This window comes from Ahaetulla prasina, chromosome 7, assembly GCF_028640845.1.
Source record: "Ahaetulla prasina isolate Xishuangbanna chromosome 7, ASM2864084v1, whole genome shotgun sequence".
NCBI classification, from domain to species: domain Eukaryota; kingdom Metazoa; phylum Chordata; class Lepidosauria; order Squamata; family Colubridae; genus Ahaetulla; species Ahaetulla prasina.
In genome coordinates, this window is record NC_080545.1 from 80,683,430 (window position 1) to 80,707,407 (window position 23,978).

At 46.9% G+C, this 23,978-nt stretch overlaps 1 protein-coding gene across 1 annotated transcript in view; it reads left to right on the forward strand.

Annotated features, from left to right (window-relative positions):
- Positions 1-23,978, forward strand: part of SYT10 (synaptotagmin 10) — a 63,900-nt gene that overhangs the window by 29,604 nt on the left and 10,318 nt on the right. The window contains exon 3 of the mRNA XM_058191503.1: positions 10,681-11,245. Within this exon, the coding sequence (XP_058047486.1) occupies positions 10,681-11,245 (565 nt within the window). The remainder of the gene's footprint in view (positions 1-10,680; positions 11,246-23,978) is intronic.

Genomic DNA, 23,978 nt, shown 5'->3' on the forward strand with positions numbered 1-23,978 from the left:
TCTGCTCTTAAGGCTTCATTGAACGGTTGTCTTGTAAATAGTTGAATAAATGCAAAATAAGACATTTATTTAAATATGGATAGCGTCTCCATTGGTCACCACAATCAATGGTTAGCTCAAAACCATAAGTTAAACTTGCTTTCAGCATAATCACCTAGTGAATTTTTAATGTAAGTTCCAATTTGCCAGTGGATCATCTAGTCCCATGATGGCGAACCTATGGCACACGCAGAGCCCCCTCTGTGGGCACGCCAGCCGTCGCCCCGGCTCAGCTTCACTGCGCATGTGCATGCGCCTCCCGCCAACCAGCTAATCTTCGAGTCTCTGCCGTACATGCGCAGGTGGCATGCGGGGGACATGTGTGCGCATGCACGGAGGGGAGGGGTGCATGCACAGGAGGCAGGACTCATGCATGGGGGCGCACACATTGCATTTTGGGGGTTCTCACGCATGTGCCCCCTGCACCCCGTTTTGAGCCTGGAAGGCCACCTGCACCAACCTGGAAGCTAAAATGGGGGGCTCATGCGTGGGGGATGCACGCACATGCATGGGTGGGGCGCATGCACAGGGGTGCTCTCATTGCATTTTGGGGGTTCGGGCACGCATGCATGCATTCACATGCACACACACGCACTTTGGCACTCGGCACCAAAAAGGTTAACCATCTTTGATCTAGTCCAACGTTCTAAATTACAGGACTCAGAAACATGGAAACAAGAGCACTAGCTTTCTTTCAATGCTATTCTTTATCAAATGGGCTTATTTCAGAAGTTACTGTATAGTTATCAAAAATGTCACTGATATACCTTCTTACATGATACTACAAAGTCTAGTTATGAGCTCCATTCCTGGAAACAAACCTGAATGGTTGCTCTCTTCATGAGTTACTTTATGATCTTAAGGGGATCCTGCCTAATCTACCATTTAGGTGGTAACATGTATTGTGTTACTTATTCAAAACCTACTAAATAATTTCTGTGGAATTTGAGTGTTCTTCTATCCTTGGTCTCTGGCAAAGGCAATCCTAATCTTGTGGCCCAAGGTCCCCATAGCATCTTGGTTTCAACTGTCACTAAATGAATGAAAGAAACCAGCATCTAAGTTAAGATTAAGACTCATCTGTTTATCAATTGATGTCTCATTAGTTGGTTGAAAAGTTTGACTTGTAGCTAAATGCATGAAACTGAGCCAGCGGCAAAAACATTGCGTTGGTGTTGTTCCGATTTTGTTTTCCTCTGATACTGGATCTGGAATATTGTGCATAACCAGGCAAGGAGCCTGATGCTAGAGAGTGGCCTGGCAAGCAGAGAGTAGAGCAGAGGTCTTAAAGAGGACATCTAGGGAAGAAGGAGGTGATGGAAGTAGATAGGACAGGAAAGTCTTGGATCAGAAGAAAGTAGGATGAGAGTAGGACGAAAGTAGGATCCTCTGTAGGATGAGAGCACAGGTGGCAATTCTTGAATAGGAAAAGCTAACAGCCCAGACCCTCAAGCAAAACTGGAGCCATGCCAGGTGACCGTAAGAGTTGGTCTGAAAGATAAATTATTTCAGTAAATTCCATGGTTGTTCCATGAGTCTTCCACCAAGGGCCCCATAACATAACATAATAAAAGATTTGGAAGGGACCTTGGAGGTCTTCTAGTCCAACCCCCTGCCCAGGCAGGAAAATCTATACCATTTCAGACAAATGGCTATCCAACATTTTCTTAAAAATTTCAAGTGTTGGAGCATTCACAATTTTTGGAGGCAAGTTGTTCCACTTATTAATTGTTCTAACTGTCAGGAAATTTCTCCTTAGTTCTAAGTTGCTTCTCTCCTTGATTAGTTTCCACCCATTGCTTCTTGTTCTACCCTCAGGTGCTTTGGAGAAGAGCTTGACTCCCTCTTCTTTGTGGCAACCTCTGAGATATTGGAACACTGCTATCATATCTCCACTAGTCCTTCTTTTCATTAAACAAGACATACCCAGTTCCTGCAACCGTTCTTCATATGTTTTAGCCTCCAGTCCCCTAATCATCTTTGTTGCTCTTCTCTGCACTCTTTCTAGAGTCTCAACATCTTTTTTACATCGTGGTGACCAAAACTGAATGCAATATTCCAAGTGTGGCCTTACCAAATTGATTTACTCTATCCTCTGCATTTGGCTGTTCTTGTCTGAAAGAGGCATGGACTTCTGATATTTTGAAGTGTCCCACTCCATGCAAGGAGAGGCATTAAATGCATCCAGTTAATGCCATTTTAATTTTAAAAACTGGGGTTCCATTAAATCTGCAAGAGCAATTCATGATGATGGATGGATTCCATAACCTTGCAGGCGACGCAACATAGGAAGATTGGTCTATAATTATCAACTAAGCTGGGGTCGCCTTTTTTGAAAATTGGAATGACTGTGGCTAGTGACCAGAGATTGGGAAGGGTAGTAAAAGTTATATTAAAGATTATACTTAGGGGTTCTGCTAGATTACTAGAGAGTTTTTTTTAAAAGTAAGCACAAAGTCCATCAGGTCCAATGGATAGAGATGGTTTCAAGTTACAAAGAGCTTTACCAACATTTTCTTCTGTAAAATCAATATTTGTTAAGTTATTATTATTATTATTATTATTATTATTATTATTATTATTATTATTATTATTATTATTATTATTATTATTATTATTATTCACATTTATATACCGCCCTATCTCCCGAAGGACTCAGGGCGGTTCACAGGCAAGTAAAAACATATAAATACAAATTAAAATAACAATTAAAAAACTTATTCTAAAAGGCCGAATTATTAAAAGCAGTATAAATAATAAAACCCATTAAAAACCAATATAAATTTAAAATCTAATCCAGTCCTGCGCAGATGAATAAATGTGTTTTAAGCTCGCGACGGAAGGTTTGGAGGTCCGGAAGTTGACGGAGTCCTGGGGGGAGTTCGTTCCAGAGGGTGGGAGCCCCCACAGAGAAGGCCCTTCCCCTGGGTGTCGCCAGACGACACTGCCTAGCTGACGGCACCCTGAGGAGTCCCTCTCTGTGAGAGCGCACGGGTCGGTGAGAGGTATTCGGTAGCAGTAGGCGGTCCCGTAAGTAACCCGGCCCTATGCCATGGAGCGCTTTAAAGGTGGTTACCAAAACCTTGAAGCGCACCCGGAAGGCCACAGGTAGCCAGTGCAGTCTGCGCAGGATAGGTGTCACACGGGAGCCACGAGGGGCTCCCTCTATCACCCGCGCAGCCGCATTCTGGACTAACTGGAGCCTCCGGATGCCCTTCAAGGGGAGCCCCATGTAGAGAGCATTGCAGTAATCCAGACGAGACGTCATGAGGGCGTGAGTGACCGTGCATAGGGCATCCCGGTCTAGAAAGGGGCGCAACTGGCGCACCAGGCGAACCTGGTAGAAAGCTCTCCTGGAGACGGCCGTCAAATGATCTTCAAAAGACAGCCGTTCATCCAGGAGGACGCCCAAGTTGCGCACCCTCTCCATCGGGGCCAATGACTCACCCCCAACAGTCAGCCGTGGACTCAGCTGACTGTACCGGGATGCCGCATCCACAGCCACTCTGTCTTGGAGGGATTGAGCTTGAGCCTGTTTCTCCCCATCCAGACCCGTACGGCTTCCAGACACCGGGACAGCACTTCGATAGTGTTCGATAGTGTTGTCATGCTCATTGCTTGTACAATTTGGGAATGTGGGATATGTTCATTGGGCAACTTTCAGCTGCTATCGTTCCCTGGGGCACACATTCCCGCTGGCCAATTTCGGTGGATCGGTGGCTACTGATCTGACAAGATCCTACTGAGAATTGCCTATTTAAATTCTCTAGGACGTGGAGGACCATTTTTGGCTTGCCTTCAAGGCTCCAAAGAACAAAGATGAGTTCCAGGCAGAGCAACAAATCAAAGTGCAGGGACATGGCAGTGGGAGGAACAGCGTAGCAGATGTGAGCTGTGTGCACTTTCTAATTAGCTGAGCTCCTGACCCCTTTGTAGGGTAGTCATATAAACTCCCATAGTTTCTTTGGTTCAGAAAAGCATTTCCACCGTTGCTATGGGAACAAAACACATTTGAATAATTAACACATCAATCAGCTGTCTCCCTGAAACTGACGCAAGCCACTATGTCATTAGAGCATTGGCTTCCTCAAGCACAAATATCATTGAATGTGATGATATTATATCATCTGGGGAATAACTTTCTCTGTAGCATCCAACCTAGGCAAGCTTTGAAGTTGCTAGCAATAGAAGCCAAGGGAACAATGTTATGTATTCGATACAGGTGTTTTAAATAGAGCTGCGCAGAAGAATTCTGCGTATTCATTTTTTTTTTCTCGGTCCGTTTAATGAAATGACATTTGTTTGAAGATTTTCTTTTCCAAATAAGAGAAGAATTTCATTAAAATTCGTTTAGTAATAAGGACACCTGTGGATGTCTGTGAAGGTCCATAGTACATGATACAATCATCTGCTCGCTATCAACAGCTTCCCAAGCTTCCAAGCTTCTATTAGGTTCCAAAAGAAGACAAAACTAGGGGCTCCTTCAGATTAGGAAATAGCAGAACCAGAGGGTAGAACTGTACAAATCTTTTGAACGATGCTTCAGAATGCATGGCACACCCCATGAAGCACCTCTTTTTGCATTATTAAGCAACCACATGTGGTGCTTCAAAAGGAGGCTGCCGGGCAGCTGCACAGAAAGATATTTTGCTTCAGTGTTCAAAGGCGATGTAACCAGGAAATGGGGCAGACAGAACAGGCCAATGCTTCGTTCGTCCTCTTCACTTTCAGACTGGCATTTTTGTTCAAGAGGCAAAAATTTTTGGCATGCCAAAAATAGGAGACTCAGGGGTTTTTTAATTAATTGTTTTAATAGATTTTTTTAAGGGGAATTTTAATGGGAATTTTAAGGGAGGGTGGGGGAGGATTTGGCGGGTGGGGAGAGAACCCGCCGGGAGGGGTGGAGGTTGAGGCGGGCGTTGGGGGTAGCCCGTTGGGAGGGGAGCCAGTCCTTGCGCGTGCTCGTGACGGTTTTTTAACAGGTTCGGAGGTTAGGGGGGGAGATTGCGTTCCTGTTGGTGAGGGTGGCCTGATTTCCACGGTAAGTGGGAGGGGCAGATATGGCGAAAGGGGGGGACCATATCGTTCTGGGGGGGCACGCGCCCGATGTGTGCAAGCGGTCGCGCGCCCCGATCCCCCGTCCTTTTCCCGTTCCCCGGATGGTCAAGACCCCCAGAGCCTGGGCCTTCGGCTGATGTTATGCAACGCACGGTCCATAGTTAATAAGGCCCCCCTAATATACGACCTTATCCAGGGGGCGCCATGGACCTTATAGGCGCACGGAAACCTGGCTGGGCACGGAAGGTGTGCCTTGTTGAGATGTGCCCACCGGGTTTCAGTGCATTTCATCAGCCGAGGCCCAGGGTAGGGGTGGGGGTGGCGGTTGTGATTAGAGAGAGCCTAGAGCCGAGGGAGACCACTGTACCTCAGATTGCCGGGTGCGAATCCTCTTGTGAGATGGGGTCATAGGTGCCAGATGGGTTTGCTGATCACGTACCTGGCTCCTTGCTGCGTGACAGCTGCCCTGCCCGAGCTCCTGGAGGTGCTGGCCGGGTGGCAGTGAGACCCCAGACTTTTAGTCATGGGGACTTTAACTTGCCATCGTCCGCTCGCCATCGACAGCAGCTCGGGAGTTCATGGCTTCCATGACGGCCTTGGACCTGACCCAAGTAGTTGATGGCCCTACTCACATTGGGGTGGCACTCTGGACCTGATTTTGTCTCTGGTCAGTGGTTGAGAGATCTGGACTTAAAGGAAATAGTCACTGAACCTTTGTCATGGTCAGATCACTCTTCTTCGCCTGGACTTTCTGACCGCCATTCACCACCGCAGGGAGACGGAGCCGACACGCTGGTTCCGCCCCAGGCGCCTGATGGACCCGGAGGGGTTCCGGACGGAGCTTGGGCCATTTCCTGAGAGTCTGGCTCACGGCTCGGTTGAGGAACTTGTTGCGCCTGGGAACGGGCCGCGCGGGGCCTTAGACCGGTCGTGCCTTTGCGGCCTCTGACCCGCGCAGGTCCCAACCGCCCTTGGTTCTCCGAGGAGCTGAGAGGATGAAGCGCCGGAGAAGACGCCAGAGAGTTCCTGGAGGTCTAGCCGCTCAGAAGCTGATCGACACTAGTGAAGTCCTATACTAGGACTTACCTAGTGGCATTGAGGGAAGCGAGGCGAGCTACGCCTCCTCCCTCATTGCATCGGCAGATAACCACCCAGCCGCCCTGTTTGGGTGACCCGCCTCCTCCTACACCAGGGGAGCGGGATGACCCGCTGCAGGACGTGCTGAGGAGTTTAACGGTTATCTATACGATAAAATCGCTCAGCTTCGGGATGGTTTGGACCAAGATTGCGTGATACGGGTGAGACGGCTGAGGGTGGTCTTGGTGACATTTTATGGGATGAGTTTGACCCTGTTGCTCCGAGGACATGGACAGGTTGTTGGGGAGGCTGAATACCACCACATGTTTACTGGACCCGTGCCCCTCCTGGTTGGTGCTGGCCACGCAGGAGGTGACACGAGGCTGGCTCCAGGCGATTACGAGCGCTTCTTTGGTGGAGGGTGTCTTCCGCCGCCTTGAAAGAGGCGGTGGTGAGGCCCTCCTCAAGAAGCCTTCCTGACCCGCTGTTTTAGGTAATTATCGTCGTCTCCAACCCGCCGCGAAGGTTGTTGAGAGTATGGTGGCATATCAGTTTCCTTACACCTGGATGAAACTGTCTATCTAGACCTGCTCCAGTCCGGTTTCCGCCCGGTTACAGCACGGAGACGGCTTTGGTCGCTGGTGGATGATCTCTGAGGGCCAGGGATAGGGGTTGTTCCTCTGCCCTGGTCCTATTAGACCTCTCAGCGGCTTTCGATACCATCGACCATGGTATCCTGCTGCGCCGGTTGGAGGGATTGGGAGTGGGAGGCACCGCTTATCGGTGGTTCTCCTCCTATCTCTCCGACCGGTCGCAGTCGGTGTTGACAGGGGCAGAGGTCGGCCCCGAGGCCCCTCACTTGTGGGTGCCGCAGGATCGATCCTCTCGCCTTCTGTTCAACATCTACATGAAGCCGCTGGGTGAGATCATCAGTGGTTCGTGTGAGGTACCAGCTGTACGCGGATGACACCCAGCTGTATTTTTCCACACCGACCACCCCAACGGTTATCAAGTGCTGTCCCGGTGCCTGAGGCCGACGGGTCTGGATGGGGAGAAACAGGCTCAAGCTCAATCCTCCAAGACAGAGTGGCTGTGGATGCCGCATCCCGGTACAGTCAGCTAACCGCGGCTGACCATCGGTGGCGAGTCATTGGCCCCGGCGGAGAGGGTGCGCAACTTAGGCGCCCTCCTGGATGAACGGCTGTCTCTAGAAGATCATTTGACGGCCGCTCCAGGAGAGCGTTCACCAGGTTCGCTTGGTGCGCCAGTTGCGCCTTTCTGGACCGGGAGGCCCTATGCACGGTCACCACGCCTTGTGACGCCTCGCCTGGATTACTGCAACGCCTCTACATGGGGCTTCCTTGAAGGGCATCCGAGGCTGCAGTTAGTTCAGAATGCGGCTGCTGGTGATAGAGGGAGCCCTCGTGGCTCCCGTGATAACACCCATCCTGCGCAGGCTGCACTGGCTACCTGTGGCCTTCCGGTGCGCTTCAAGGTTTTGGTGACCACCTTTAAAGCGCCCATGGCATAGGGCCGGGTTATCTACGGGACCGCCTACTGCGACCAGATACCTCTCACCGACCTGCGCCTCACAGAGAGGGACTCCTCAGGTGCCGCCAGCTAGGCAGTGTCGCTGGCGACGCCCAGGAAGGGCCTTCTGTGGGGCTCCCACCCTCTGGAACGAACTCCCCCCAGGACTCCGTCAACTTCCTGACCTTCGAACCTTCCGTCGCGAGCTCAAGACACATTTATTCATCTGTGCAGGACTGGCTTAGATTTTTAAATTTAGAGGGGTTTTAAATTGATTTTAATATTTATATTTGATATTTATATTTCTATTTTTAATAATTCGGGCGCTAGAATAAGTTTTTTAAGGATTATTTTAATTTGTATATTGATATTGATGTTTTATATGCCTGTGAACTGCCCTGAGTCCTTTGGGAGATAGGGCGGTATATAAATTCGAATAATAAATAAATAAATAAATAAATAAAAAGTTGGAAGTCTGGAGAGAAATAGTAATTCTCAAAAAAAAAAGAAAAAAAAAAGAAAAGAAAATCTGTCCCGTGTTTGATCCAACCGTCTTCTGTTTACGAGACAAGTAGTATGACCATTGCTCTATCGCCGCGTTCATGATGAAATGAGCTGTAATTGTGTTAAAAAGCAGAATAGACACTGATTCAGTTGATGGTGCACTCCTGCCTTGATGAAGTAGCAATGAAATACAGCATTTAGCCAACAACAACCCCAACTCAGGGATGGGCTGCCAGGGGTTCGCAGGGGTTCGGGAGAGCCTCTAGCTAGGATTCTGTACAGTTCAGAGAACCCCCCAAATCCAGGGGTGAAATGCTCCCAGATTGGTCCAGATCGCTTGATCCGGTAGCGATCGTGGCCAGTAGTTCGGCAATCTGGTAGCGATGGTGGAGCAAAGCTCTGCCTACCCGCCTGGGCAGAGCTTTGGTTTTTCTGGTTTTAACCAGGAAGTAATGTGTTTTTTACCTTCTGCACATGTGCAGAAAGTTTTGTGCATTCGCAAAAGGTCTGTGCATGCATGTGATGCGTGCAGAGCCTGCACTTCTGAACGGGTAAGGAAGATAAGTAGATTTCACCCCTGCCCAAATCCCACTCTTGGCTAGCCCCACCTACCCCACCCGCCCCTCCTAGGAGTTCCCAAGTGGCCCGTTTTGGATGCAGGTAAGTGCAGGGCATGCATGGAGGCTCAGGGAGGGTAAAAAACAGGCCTACCGGAAGTTCAGGAAGGCCTATTTCCAGCCTCCCAAGGGCCTCTAGAGCCTGGGGAGGCTGTTTTCGCCCTCCTGGAGGCTTGTGGAAAGCCTCCAGAGCCCAGGGAGGGCAAAACACCCCTCCCCATGGTGCAGGAGTCCAACTAGGCCATGCTCACCGTGGCGACACCCATGCAGCAACTGGGCAGAGAACCGCTTGCTAAAATTTTTGAAGCCCATCCTTGCCCCAACTGCTCTATGGTCAAAGATCCTCAAGGCAAAATAATATAGAAAAGTATACTTGGGAGGGCAGAAAAAAAAAAGCACATCAAACTGTCTCTGACATCATGTACGGGCTTAATAGAGCAGGGGTCTCCAACCTTGGTCCCTTTCAGACTTGTGGACTTCAACTCCCAGAGTCCCTCAGCCAGCAAAGCTGGCTAAGGAACTCTGGGAGTTGAAGTCCACAAGTCTGAAAGGGACCAAGGTTGGAGACTCCTGTAATAGAGGATGATGCCATTTATTTGTGTCCTCCAGAAGTGATGGTTGTCCCGTTTTGGTGAAGGGCAAACAGGGAATGTAGGGAAGCTTCTCGTGAAATAGAAAAAGGAAAAATAAAAACTTCTTATATTCAGCATGGCTTCCAGTATCTTTATGGCCCATGGCAGCAATACAGAATGGCTACTATCTTCTTCCAGAAAAAAAGGAGGGATTGGAGGGTTAATTCGTTCATTTTATTTTATTTTAATTTCCTAGTGTACTTTTGCAAGATCATGCTCTTCTACAAATCAGCATTACAGATAGTCCTTGACTTAAAACAATTCTCTACTGACTGTTCAAAGTTACAACGGCACTGAAAAAAGTGACTTACGACCATTTTTCACACTTATGACCTTTGCAGCATCCCCATGATCACATGATCAGAATTCAGCTGCTTGGCCATTGGTTCATATTTATGATAGTTTTATTGTCCCAGGGTCATGTGATCACCTCTGACATACAAAGTCAATGGGAAAGCCAGATTCACTTATCAACTTGTTGTTGTTGTTAGTTGCAAAGTTATGTCCGACCCATCGTGACCCTATGGACAACATTCCTCCAGGCCTTCCTGTCCTCTACCATCCTCTGGAGTCCATTTAAGCTCACGCCTACTACTTCAGTAACTCCATCCATCCACCTCGTTCTCTGACATCCCCTTCTCCTTTTGCCCTCAATCTTTCCCAGCATTAGGTTCTTCTCCAGTGAGTCCTTCCTTATCAACTTAGTTATTACTAATTTAACAGCTACAGTGATTCACTTAACAGTTGTGGCAAGAAAGGTTGTAAAATGCGCAAACTTCACTGAACGTTGGGCTCAGTTGTGGTTGTATGTCAAGGACTTCTGCTTGAATGATGACTACTGGGGTGGAACTGGGAGATGGGTTTTCCTCTCTCGTTTCCATTTCTTGTAAGTTTACGCTATTGTCACATTTTCTTACCTCTCCCTGATTTACTTATTTTCCATTTCTGCCTTCCCCACCCCTCCTTCTCCTCTGATCTACCTAACTCTCCATTTCCTGTTTTCTGAATGATCATTATTCTTCTTGAACTGAATTATTGAATTATCTTCCTGGGTTATCTAGCGTTGTTAATAACTGTTCCCTCATGAGAGTTGTAACAATAACATTGAAAACTTGTTAAATGTGAAATGCTGATTGACTTCTTTCGTTTTTAATGGTATCCAAGTTATTTTTCTTTCCCTTCAAGATAATCTAAGCTAAATTTCTTTCTGTTTCTAAATGCAGGCACAATTCTTTCAGGAGACATTTGCCAAGGCAAATGCAGGTATCTAGCATCGATTTTAACATGGGTCCAGAACCAGTTTTACAAAGAGGGGAGACCACAACCAGCATTGGACGGATCAAACCTGAGCTTTACAAGCAAAAGTCTGTGGATTCCGAAGGCAAGAAAGAGGATGTGAAAACCTGTGGAAAACTCAACTTTACCCTCAAATATGATTATGAAAATGAACTGCTTTTGGTCACCATCGTTAAAGCTTTGGAGTTACCAGCTAAAGACTTTACGGGAACCTCAGACCCATATGTGAAAATCTACCTTCTTCCAGACAGGAAAAAAAAGTTTCAGACAAGAGTTCATAGGAAGACTTTAAACCCTGTCTTTAATGAAACTTTTCAGTTTCCTGTGGCCTACGATCAACTTTGCAACAGGAAGCTACATTTCAGCATGTACGATTTTGACAGGTTTTCTAGACATGATATGATTGGGGAAGTTATTCTTGATAACTTTTTTGAAGTTTCTGATCTATCTAGAGAGGCTACGGTATGGAAAGACATCCATTGTGCCACTACAGTAAGTACCCTGTCTTTAAAAGAAAAGGTTTTAAGAGATTTCAAAATAAGTAAGTATTGTACCTTCATACTAAAACTCCTCCAGCTGATTTCTGTTCTTTCTGTAGCTATCACATGTAACACTGTATGACAGTGGTAGTCAACCTGGTCCCTACCGCCCTCTAGTGGGCGTTCCAGCTTTCATAGTGGGCGGTAGGGGTTTTGTCCAATACTGAAGCTCTTTCCTCTTTTTTAATTTAATTGACTTTCTTAAAAAATTTCATAGCATTATTTAAAAACATTTTCATTAGGTTTTCATAAAATTCCCTGTGACAATTTAAATTTCTGAAAATATACTATTTGTATCGCCCGCGCATAAGTTTAGTTCACGTTACATAAGTGAAACAAAATGGCGCTATAGTGCAACTGCAAACAAAAGAGCCTCATCCCAAAATAGCTCGCGCATCTCCCTCCACACACCACCCAGTTGTAACAGACAAGCAAAGCTGGTAGCCAGCGCCCCCCCAAACCCAATCCACGATGCACGAGAGGCATGCGCAGACGACGATACATGGCACATTACTGTGGAACCGGTGGGTGGTTAGAAAATTTAGCTACTAACAGAGATTCAAAAGTGGACGGTAGGTATAAAAAGGTTGACTACCCCTGTTGTATGATAACAATGGGTTTTTCACCCACATCCTTTCACGATTTTTATGAACATATTAACTGATAGCCTTCCAAGTACTGGGCTCCATTTTTTCAGATCTGTATGTGAACTTTACTTTTTTCTAAAGAGAGAAAAATAAAGTTTTGGGTATAGATTCTTAGGAAGACATTAATCCTGCATCCAATTAACCTTTTCAGTTTCCTGTAGTCTACATTTCATTGAAATACACCTCAGTTCCCTTATTATTAAGATTTATTATTCTCACTTCCTTTATGTCAGACCAGGTGTTGAAAATGGCTAATATTAACAAAATTAAGAACTTAATGATGGAATTATAATTAAGTGTAAGTAAGATCCATACGAAATCAACTCATAACTGAACCAATAACTTACTAATATTAGGTAATGCTGCTTACATTAAATCTGGGATAAGTCTGGGGTGTCACAGAGTTGAGTTTTAGGATGTCTTTATCCATTTCAGCAAGTGGAAATATGGACTAGTGTTCATTCTTAGGTCAATCTATTAATGATGATAAATCTTATCCTTGTTCATATGGAACAGTCAGAGTTGTGGAAAAATCACTTCTGAGGCTGTAGAAAACAGAAGCTCTCGGCAAATTCAGAAATAGATTGTGTTTGCAATGACCATGTTTAGGTTTTATTTAACACAAGGGTCTCCAACTTTGGTAACTTTAAGTCTAGTGGACTTCAACTCCCAGAATTCCCCAGCCAGTTTTGCTGGCTGGGGCATTCTGGAAGTTGAAGTCCACCAGGCTTAAAGTTGCCAAGGTTGGAGACCCCTGATTTAACAAGAAATTGCTCCTTTAAAAAAAAAAACCTGAAAGCTTACAGGAACCAAAGTGTCAAAGTCTAGACTAGCATTGATGATGTTACCTAGTTTGGGTAATGAAACGTCAACAAGAAAACAGCCAAGCTCAAAGAACCCCTCATTTCAACCCTGAGCTACAAATATTCTCCTTTATTAGTGTCAAAGGCATTACACATGGAAAGGGGCATTACACAATCCATTCTAGTCCCTTGGATTTAATTTTAAAAAGCACCCACGGATGATCATGCTGTAAAATTCAGAAACTGCAAATTCTTATGGTCGCATGTGGAAGCAGTCAAAGTTAGCTTTGAAAAGGAAGCTTTTCAAGACAGAGCTGGAAACATGCAGAATGATTGGAGTTAAGTTCCGAAGACACATACAAGAAGACTTTGTCTTCATTGAATGTCAGCCGCCATGCTCGGGAATTCTAGGAGTCGAAGCAGTGGTGAAATTTTTTTTACTACCGGTTCTGTGGGTGTGGCTTGGTGGGCATGGTGTGGCTTGGTGGGCGTGGCTTGGTGGGCGTGGCAGGGGAAGGATACTGCAAAATCCCCATTCCCACCCCACTCCAGAAGAAGGATACTGCAAAATCCCCATTCCCACCCCACTCCAGAAGAAGGATACTGCAAAATCCCCATTCCCACCCCACTCTGGGGCCAGCCAGAAGTAGTATTTGCCGATTCTCCGAACTACTCAAAATTTCCGCTACCGGTTCTCCAGAACCTGTCAGAACCTGCTGGATTTCACCCCTGAGTTGAAGTCCAAACTTCTTAAAGTTGCTAAGGTTTAGAAACACGGTTCTAGAGATATCAAGACTTCTAGACACCATCCTAAGAACTACTGAGCTAGTTGTATAACTTATTTGTCATCAAATTTCTCCAACATTGATCACGGATGGTGGGGGGGAATGGTTGTAGAAGAAATGAGCCAATGGGGGAGATAAATTCTATTATACCCTTGGCTCTGCTTAGACTAAGTGTAACCTTTAGTGATCAAGATATAAATAGCTCCTGCAGCATGCAATTAGTTAGCATTTAAAGGGAGATGGCTTTTTAAATATATTATCATAGTTCACTGTTACCCAGAGAAAAGAAGCAAGATTTTTCACTTTTAAAACTCAGCATGGCCATAGAGATTTGGTGCTTATGACTGGTTCTTTCAAATGACTTTTAATATGAGTAAGATTTCCTAATATATATACAGGATAACAGTCTGACTTTAACAAGAACCCTTTCAGCTCTCTGAAACACACAAAGCCAATTATATTGTCCGGCTTAGTGTTTCCTGTTTCCTGATGTGGTGCTAATGAACAAGGCTTTCTTTTTTCTTTTCTTTTTTTATTAGAATTCTAAATTACAAGCTTTCTACACTTCACAAGAGTGAAGTGAGAGAGTGTAGGTCTTGCATTGGGAGATCCACAATCCAGCTGTGAAGCTCCCGAATGCAGCGAGCTAAACTTTAAATGAAAGCTTTAGAAACATAAACTTGGCCCACGAATCAGGCTAAAGACAATGGAATTTAGATTTGGTGTAATATAATGAGTGAATTATTTATTTATTTATTTATTTATTTATTTATTTATTTATTTATTTATTTATTTATTTATTTATTTATTTATTGTTTGAATTTATATACCGCCCTATCTCCCAAAGGACTCAGGGCGGTTCACAGGCATATAAAAACATCAATATACAAATTAAAACAATCATTAAAAAACTTATTCTACTGCCCAATTAATTAAAAATAAAAATATAGATATTAAAATCAATTTAAAAAACCCCTCTAAATTTAAAATCTAAAAAACTAAGCCAGTCCTGCACAGATGAATAAATGTGTCTTGAGCTCGCGACGGAAGGTTCGAAGGTCCGGAAGTTGACGGAGTCCTGGGGGGAGTTCGTTCCAGAGGGCGGGAGCCCCCACAGAGAAGGCCCTTCCCCTGGGCGTCGCCAGACGACACTGCCTAGCTGACGGCACCCTGAGGAGTCCCTCTCTGTGAGAGCGCACGGGTCGGTGAGAGGTATCTGGTCGCAGTAGGCGGTCCCGTAGATAACCCGGCCCTATGCCATGGAGCGCTTTAAAGGTGGTCACCAAAACCTTGAAGCGCACCCGGAAAGCCACAGGTAGCCAGTGCAGACTGCGCAGGATAGGTGTTATACGGGAGCCACGAGGGGCTCCATCTATCACCCGCGCAGCCGCGTTCTGGACTAACTGTAGCCTCCGGATGCCCTTCAAGGGGAGCCCCATGTAGAGAGCGTTGCAGTAATCCAGGCGAGACGTCACGAGGGCGTGAGTGACCGTGCATAGGGCCTCCCGGTCCAGAAAGGGGCGCAACTGGCGCACCAGGCGAACCTGGTAGAACGCTCTCCTGGAGACGGCTGTCAAATGATCTTCTAGAGACAGCCGTTCATCCAGGAGTTGCGCACCCTCTCCATCGGGGCCAATGACTCGCCACCGATGGTCAGCCGCGGATTTAGCTGACTGTACCGGGACGCCGCATCCACAGCCACTCTGTCTTGGAGGGATTGAGCTTGAGCCTGTTTCTCCCCATCCAGACCCGACGGCCTCCAGACACCGGGACAGCACTTGATGGCTTCGTTGGGGTGGTCCGTGTGAAAAGTACAGCTGGGTGTCATCCGCGTACAGCTGGTACCTCACACCGAACCCACTGATGATCTCACCCAGCGGCTTCATATAGATGTTGAACAGAAGGGCGAGAGGATCGATCCGCGGCACCCCACAAGTGAGGCGCCCGGGCCGACCTCTGCCCCTGTCAACACCGACTGCGACCGGTCGGAGAGATAGGAGGAGAACCACCGATAAACGGTGCCTCCCACTCCCAATCCTCCAATCGGCGCAGCAGGATACCATGGTCGATGGTATCGAAAGCCGCTGAGAGGTCTAATAGGACCAGGGCAGAGGAACAACCCCTATCCCTGGCCCTCCAGAGATCATCCACCAACGCGACCAAAGCCGTCTCCGTGCTGTAACCGGTCGGAAACCGGACTGGAACGGGTCTAGATAGACAGTTTCATCCAGGTGCAAGGAAACTGATATGCCACCATATTTTCTACAACCTTCGCCGTGAAGCGAAGGTTGGAGACCGACGATAATTACCTAAAACAGCCGGGTCCAGGGAAGGCTTCTTGTGGAGGGGCCTCACCACCGCCTCTTTCAAGGCGGCCGGAAAGACACCCTCCACCAAAGAAGCGCTCGTAATCGCCTGGAGCCAGCCTCGTGTCACCTCCTGCGTGGCCAGCACCAACCAGGAGGGGCACGGGTCCAGTAAACACGTGGTGGCATTCAGCCTCCCCAACAACCTGTCCATGTCCTCGGGAGCGACAGGGTCAAACTCATCCCATAAAATGTCACCAAGACCACCCTCAGCCGTCTCACCCGTATCACCGCAATCTTGGTCCAAACCATCCCGGTTGAACGATTTTATCGTATAGATAACCGTTAAACCCCCCAGCCCGTCCCTGTAACGGGCCACCCCGCCCCCCCTGGTGTAGGAGGGAGCGGGTCACCCGAAACAGGGCGGCTGGGCGGTTATCTGCCGATGCAATGAGGGAGGAGGCGTAGCTACGCCTCGCCTCCCTCATTGCCACTAGGTAAGCCCTAGTATAGGACTTCACTAGTGTCCGATCAGCTTCTGAACGGCTAGACCTCCAGGAACTCTCTAGGCGTCTTCTCCGGCGCTTCATGCCTCTCAGCTCCTCAGAGAACCAAGGAGCCGGTTGGGACCTGCGCCGGGTCAGAGGGCAAAGGCACGACCGGTCTAAGGCCCCGCCGCCCGTTCCCAGGCCGCAACAAGTTCCTCAGCCGAGCCGTGAGCCAGACCCTCAGGAAATGGCCCAAGCTCCGTCCGAACCCCTCCGGGTCCATCAGGCGCCTGGGACGGAACCAACGTGTCGGCTCCGTCTCCCGCGGCGGTGAATGGCGGTCAGAAAGTCCAGGCGAAGAAGAGTGATCTGACCATGACAAAGGTTCAATGACTATTTCCTTTAAGTCCAGATCTCTCAACCACTGACCAGAGACAAAAATCAGGTCCAGGGTGCCACCCCAATGTGAGTAGGGCCATCAATTACTTGGGTCAGGTCCAAGGCCGTCATGGAAGCCATGAACTCCCGAGCTGCCGTCGATGACGAGCCGGACGATGGCAGTTAAAGTCCCCATGACTAAAAGTCTGGGGTCTCAACTGCCACCCCGCCAGCACCTCCAGGAGCTCGGGCAGGGCAGCTGTCACGCAGCAAGGAGCCAGGTACGTGATCAGCAAACCCATCTGGCACCTATGGCCCCATCTCACAAGAGGATTCGCACCCGGCAATCTGAGGTACAGTGGTCTCCTCGGCTCTAGACTTTCTAATCACAACCGCCACCCCCACCCCTACCCTGGGCCCTCGGCTGATGGAATGCACGGGAACCCGGCGGGCACATCTCAACAAGGGGCACACCCCCTTCCGTGCCCAGCCAGGTTTCCGTAACGCCTATAAGGTCCGCAGCGCCCCCCTGAATAAGGTCGTATACTAGGGGGGCCTTATTAACTACGGACCGTCGTTGCATAACATCAGCCAAGGCCCAGGCTCTGGGGGTCTTGACCATCCGGGGAACGGGAAAAGGACGGGGGATCGGGGCGCGCGACCGCTTGCAAACATCGGGTGCGCGCCCCCCCAAAACGATATGATCCTCCCCTTCCGCCATATCTGCCCCTCTCACTTACCGTGGGAATCAGGCCGCCCTCACCAACAGGAACGCAATCTCCCCCCCTAACCTCCGAACCTATTAAAAAACCGTCACGAGCAAGCGCAAGGACTGGCTCCCTCCCGACGGGCTACCCCCAACGCCCGCCTTAACCCTCCCACCCCTTAAAAAAGCCCTATCTAAAAACCCCCACAGGCTCTTTTTTTTCGCATGCCACCTCTGTGGGTCCCAAGACCCGTCATTGAGGCCGGCCCTTGATAATGCGGCGGGCCATTCCTGCGAGGCGGGGGCACCTCGCAGGCGCAAGAGTTCCAAGGCAGAATATCGCATAAATAAATAAGTTAAAAGCATACACAGGAGAGAGCAGACGACGTGAAGTAGCAAAGTAATGTCTGGGGTGGCAAGGTGTAATGCCAAGTCCGAGTGGATACCCATCTGCCAAATGTCTTCAGATGGTGGCTGGCTTAAAGCTGATACAAGATGGTATAAGTCGCAGATGCAGTCTGGTAGTAAAAAGTTATTGTGGCTCTGCGAAAAGCTCAGTCCTAAAATCCGTCCTAATAGGGGTGGTATTCATCTCCCCCGTTCGTGGCGTCACCGATATTTCCAGAGTGGATGTTTCCTCATAAGATGTTGCAGAGTAGGGCCCCAATACCCATTCGGTCTCCAATCACCTTCCCGGACAGTCCCAAAATGGCCATCAGCCAGCCATATAAGGTGCAAGGTGACAAATGCAGCTGGCCCATGATTGCAGATGACAATGCAACTCCCAGTCCGAGAAGAAGCAGGCCCCGCTAGGCCTAACCAGGCCAAACTGGGGCGGGACACCTCCGTGGGGCCACAAGAGGATCTATCACAGCCCTTCACCCTAGGCCCTAGACCCTAGGCCCCTCCGCCAAGTCCAAAGGGGGGTCAGGGGAAATCAAGAAGAGCTGGAGAGCCCAGAAAACATCCGAAGACGCCAGATGCCAGAGAAGCGATGAAACGATGAAACGATGAAACGGGGGGGGAAACCCAGCTGCGGCTTCCCCAACCACCAAATCCAAGCCGCAGCCTCGTCCGTAGCCCAGAGGCCGCCATCCGCGGCTCGCCCATCCCCCGGCCTCGTTCCCGGCAGCCGGGGGTCCAAAGAGGCTCCCAGACCTCTCCCCCGGCTGCCCGAGAGATGACATACCGGATCTGGGGCGAAACCGCTCGGCAGGCCCTCTGGGTACCGGCGTCCTTCCTCCAGGCCTCGCTGTTTCCTTCCTCGGCTCCCGCCCGGCCGAATAATAAAATGGCCGCCGTTCAGCCCGCCCTTCCGGCGGTCCGGCAGCCGTGGGTCCAAGGAGGTCCCAAGACCCCTCTCACGGCTGCTCAGATGGTGCTACACCTAACCGGGGGGCGCAGGCTGCTCGGCAGACCGCCTGGGCGTCGCCATCCCCCACTTCACCAGATCGTCGTCCTCCCGATCTCCCGGTTATGCAGCCATCTTGCGCATGCGCAGAGTTACAAAGATCATCCCAAAATTACATTGGGATGTGGTGGCTCAGTGGCTAAGATGCTGAGTTTGTCGATCGAAAGGTCGGCAGTTCAGCGGTTTGAATCCCTAGTGCCATGTAACAGGGTGAGCCCCCGTTATTTGTCCCAGCTTCTGCCAACCTAGCAGTTCGAAAGCACGTAAAAAATGCAAGTAGAAAAATAGGGACCACCTTTGGTGGGAAGGTAACAACGTTACATGTGCCTTTAGCGTTTAGTCATGCCAGCCACATGACCATGGAGACATCTTCGGACAGCACTGCCTCTTCGGCTTTGAAACGGAGATCAGCACTGCCCCCTAGAGTCGGGAACAACTATCACATATGTGATTTATTAACTTTATTAATTATCCAAGCTATGGTTGTCCCAAAGGTGCTTTTCCAAAAGGCGTCTGGACTTTCTTAGGTTTTTTTCCTTGAAAACGTTTTACTTCTCATCCAAGAAGCTTCTTCAGTTCTGAACTGCAGAAGCTTCTTGGGTGAGAAGTGAAATATTGTCAAGGGGGGGAAAAAAACCAAGGAAGTCCAGTTGCTTTTGGGGAAAGCCCCTTTGGGTGTCCCTGTACACTAAGATCTGGTAAAGCCTGCATGCGGTGTGAAGTGGTGGGCCAATACTTATAATTCATTCAAGGTAGAACAGGCTTTTTTGGCTGGTCTGATCACATTCAGAAACTTCTGACAGATTGTATCTGATACAAGGTTTGGGAGATCTGCCACATTGCATAGAGCAGTACAGAATTAAGTAATGGGAGAGATATAAAAAAATCTGTTACCATTTGGGAAGATAAGAACCAGGGGTGTTGGTTTAGAGCAGGGGTGTCAAACTCAAGGGCCGGGGATCTAAGCACAGGCTGCTTAGATCTGGCCTGTGGGACCACCCTGGAAACATCGAAGGACCGGCCCATAGTACCTCTGCCAGCGAAAATGGAGCTTGGCAGGGCTGCAGACGGCCCTCCCAAGCTCCATTTTCACTGGCAGAGGGTTGCAGGAAGCCGCTGCAGCTGAAAACGGAGCTTGGGTGCTTTCACACTGGCAAAGCACTCGGGCACACCCGAATTGAGTGATGTTGAGATGGCCACAGCCACCTTGGCTATGCCCCACCATGGCCCCCTGAGGTCAAATACAACCCTGATGCAGCCCTCAATGAAATCAAGTTTGACACCCCTGGTTTAGAGTATTGGATATGTGATTGATAGGTTTACCTTCCGATCAGAGTGACCCTTTGCAATTAGACCAGCATAAATTCTTTCCAATGACAGCCTTTAGGATGGCTGGTGATAATGGGAGAAACCTGAGGCATTGACCAAAAGGAAGGCGTGCATATTGGGTATATCTAGTTTAATGAAAAGGAGGACTAGGGGTGACATGATAGCAGTCTTCCTATATCCAAGGGGCTGACACAAAGAAGGGAGAGTCAACATATTCTCCAAAACACCTGAGGGTAGGACAAGAAGCAATGGAGGGAAACTAATCAAGGAGAGAAGCAACCTAGAATTAATTTGTAATTTCCTTAATTAGAAATGAATCAATGGAATCCCTTGCCTCCAGAGGTTGTGGGTGCTCCAACACTGGAGATTTTTTAAGAGATTTTCTAATTTTAACTTTAAAATTAATTTTAAAATAAGTTTTTAAATTACATTTTAAATTGTACATTGTATTATCTGTTTTATTTTTGCCTGTACACTGCCCTGAGTCCTTCGGGAGAAGGGCGGTATAAAAATCAAATAAATAAATAAATAAATAATAAATAAGAAGAAATTGGACAGACATTGTCTGAAATGGTATAGGGTTTCCTGCTTGAGCAGGGAATTGGACTAGAAGACCTCTAAGGTCCCTTCCAACTCTGTTATTCTGTTGTTAAAGATGGAGATTTGGCTTAGCAAAAAATCAAACTAGTGCTTTAGACTAGGGATGTCAAACTCACCTTGTCATAGTGTTGTCACATGACATATTGGGACTTTTTTCCCCTTCGCTATACCGGATGTGGACATGGCCAGCCCGTGATGCATCTGGCTCGCAGGCCGTGAGTTTGATAGCCCTGCTTTAGATTCTCATCTTGAGTTTTTGTATAATAGTGCGCTCTCTTGAAAAACCCCTTCAAATATAGCCAATTGATTTGTTCGTTAAATTGTTCTCATTTCCATTCTCACTTGGCCTATTCTTATAAATACTCCATCAGTTTTTTCTTTCTACTCTAACTTTCCTTCCCATTCTATTTTTGTTATTCTCACCTTTGCCTTCCTTCTTTCTTACTACAACTCATGTATTACATGTGATGTTTTATTTAGTTTAAGCCCAATAATTGTTCAGTTACACCATTTTTAATTTTTAATTCTTTTTGCCTTCATTACATTATTCAGTTTATTCATTTCACCTGTCTCATAGGAGGGGAAAATATGTAATCCTTTTGGTGTTTATTTTTCTTATGCTAGATAATCTGAGAGTGGGGTGTTTTGTCAGAGAGTTTAATAACTTGAAAAAGAATAGCAATAGCAATAGCACTTAGACTTATATACCATTTCACAGTGGTCTCTAAGCAGTTTACAGAGACAGAATATTGGGTCCTCATGTTACCGACCTCAGAAGGATGGAAGGCTGAGTCAACCTTGAGCCAGTCAGGATCAAACCCCTAGCAGTGGCTGAATTACCCTGCAATATTGCATTCTAACCACTGCACCAGGATAGCTCATGAGAATGGGCTATCACTTAGCAAATGTGAGGTTGATGTGGCTACTTCTAACGCCTAGGATTCAATTGTGAAGAATGTTAAATGATGTCTGCATAAGCCTAGTACAGTATTTTGACATATTCAACAGACAGTGAGAACAATCAACCAATGGAAGAGAAGTTGCCTTCAGAAACTGTGGGAGCTTCATCACCTGAGACTTTCAAGAAAAGATTGGATTGCCATTTGTCAGAAATGGTATAGGGTCTCCTGCTTGAGCAGTGGGTTGGACTAGATGACCTATTAGGTCCCTTTCAACTCTGTTAATCTGTTAAATCTTCAAGTTGTCAAGCTTGAGAAACATCTGCTTTAAGCCCAATTTTATGCTGACGTTGTTCACAGTAATATATAGCAGAATCAGACTCAGGAACTTCTATCTAACATGTTAATGGATGATCAGTGTAGCTACCAGTTGAGTCTCCAACAACTAAATGGATGTTATTCCAAAGAAATAGTTCTCTTTCTGACTCATCTTGTTCTGTATCCTGGTGTGTTTGCAAAAATCGTTGTGCTACTTACTGGAATGAAGATGCAATTAAATCTTACAGCCCCTTGCTGGATGCGTTCATCAGATCTCAGCAGTCTCCCAGTTTTCAAGTTGTTTTACTGCCAAATTCAGAGTAAATAGTTTTCTTTCCCATGTCTGTTTGCCTTTCACATGAATCTGATGCAACAAAACCTAAACGTTCCTGAAAATGCCAATGGCATCATGTGCTGCTCATAGCCACACAGCCACGAGCACATTATTTATTCATATTAATATTTTAATTTCTTAGGTAGAACAGTGTAGTGACTTAGTGGTGAAGACACTTGCCTCCCACTCAGAAGGTTGAGAGTTCAATCCTAACTAGCGGGAGATGTTTCTCTTTTAGGTCGCAAATTCAGAATATGTACTGCCAACTCCACATAGGCATCAGAAAAGGCATCTGGCCAATAAAAGCTGAGCTCCATCCAGTTACTGTGATTCTACCCTGATTTAAGGGATTACAGGATCAGAAAAGAGGGGGGGAAATTAGGTAAAAACATCACTCATCAATGCATTTTTGTACCAGGTATAAAATGGATGAATGCATTTAATACTTAAAATGAGGAAGACTATTACTGGCATCGTAGAAATATAGCCAACATTAACCACAACCAGGGGTGCTATTCAGCAAGTTCTGACAGGTTCTGGAGAACCGGTAGCAGAAATTTTGAGTAGTTCAGAGAACCGTCAAATGCCACTTCTGGCTGGCCCTAGAGTGGGGTGGGAATGGAGATTTTGCAATATCCTTCCTTCAGGAGTGGGGAGGAAATGGGGATTTTGCAGTATCCTTCCCCTGGAATGGGGTGGGAATGGAGATTTTGCAGTATCCTTCCCCTGCCATGCCCACTAAACCACGCCTACCAAGCCATGCCACGCCCACAGAACCAATAGTTAAAAACTATTGAATCCCAGCACTGACCACAACTCTTAGTGCCCTCTCCATAGCGGGAGGTGGGTGAGTTAAAGAAAACTGCATGATCAGAGCCCTTCACCTTGACATATGTTCTATATATGTTACATATGCAAAAAAAAGCAAGGCTTCAGTTGTGCCATCTTGACTTTTTTTTTTAACCTTCTCCACATGGACACCCTATCTTTCGAACAAGTTTTCCTCAAGAATTATATCCAAAGCTATTCAGATGCCCTTTATTAAAAAGCAGAATTAGTTTGTCACACACAAATGTCAGGGTATAACTGTAATTTAACTGGGATTAACTCCCATCAAAATTGATGGCGCTTCTGTAAAAATGTTTATACGAATAGATCAAGTAGTCTCTTATTTCTAAAATGAAACTACACTTTCAGACCAAAGCAGAGTCTCTTTAAAAAAAAATTATGGAGATTTTTATCCTTATCGTCTCAGTTTATGAAAGACAGAAGTCTAATACAATGGAGGGAAAGGTTGAAATAAGGTTACCTTTTAAATTATGATTTTTTTAAAAATGAACGTCCCAATTAATTTATTCAGACAAAACTATAGCCCACTGAATATTGCCATATAATTCCCATAATATCTGACCTTCAGTAGTGCTGACAGCTATGGAAAGCAAATAATATTGGAAGAGCTACAGATTTCCTAAGCTTACGATCTGCTTCACAGCACTTACAAATTCATTCATTCATTTATTTATTTATTTATTTATTGTTCACATTTATATACCGCCCTATCTCCCTAGGGACTCAGGGCGGTTCACAGGCACTTAAAAATACACATAAATACAAACTAAAATAACAAGTAAAAAACTTATTCCATTCCATAGAATTTATGAAAATAAATTCATTTATTTTTT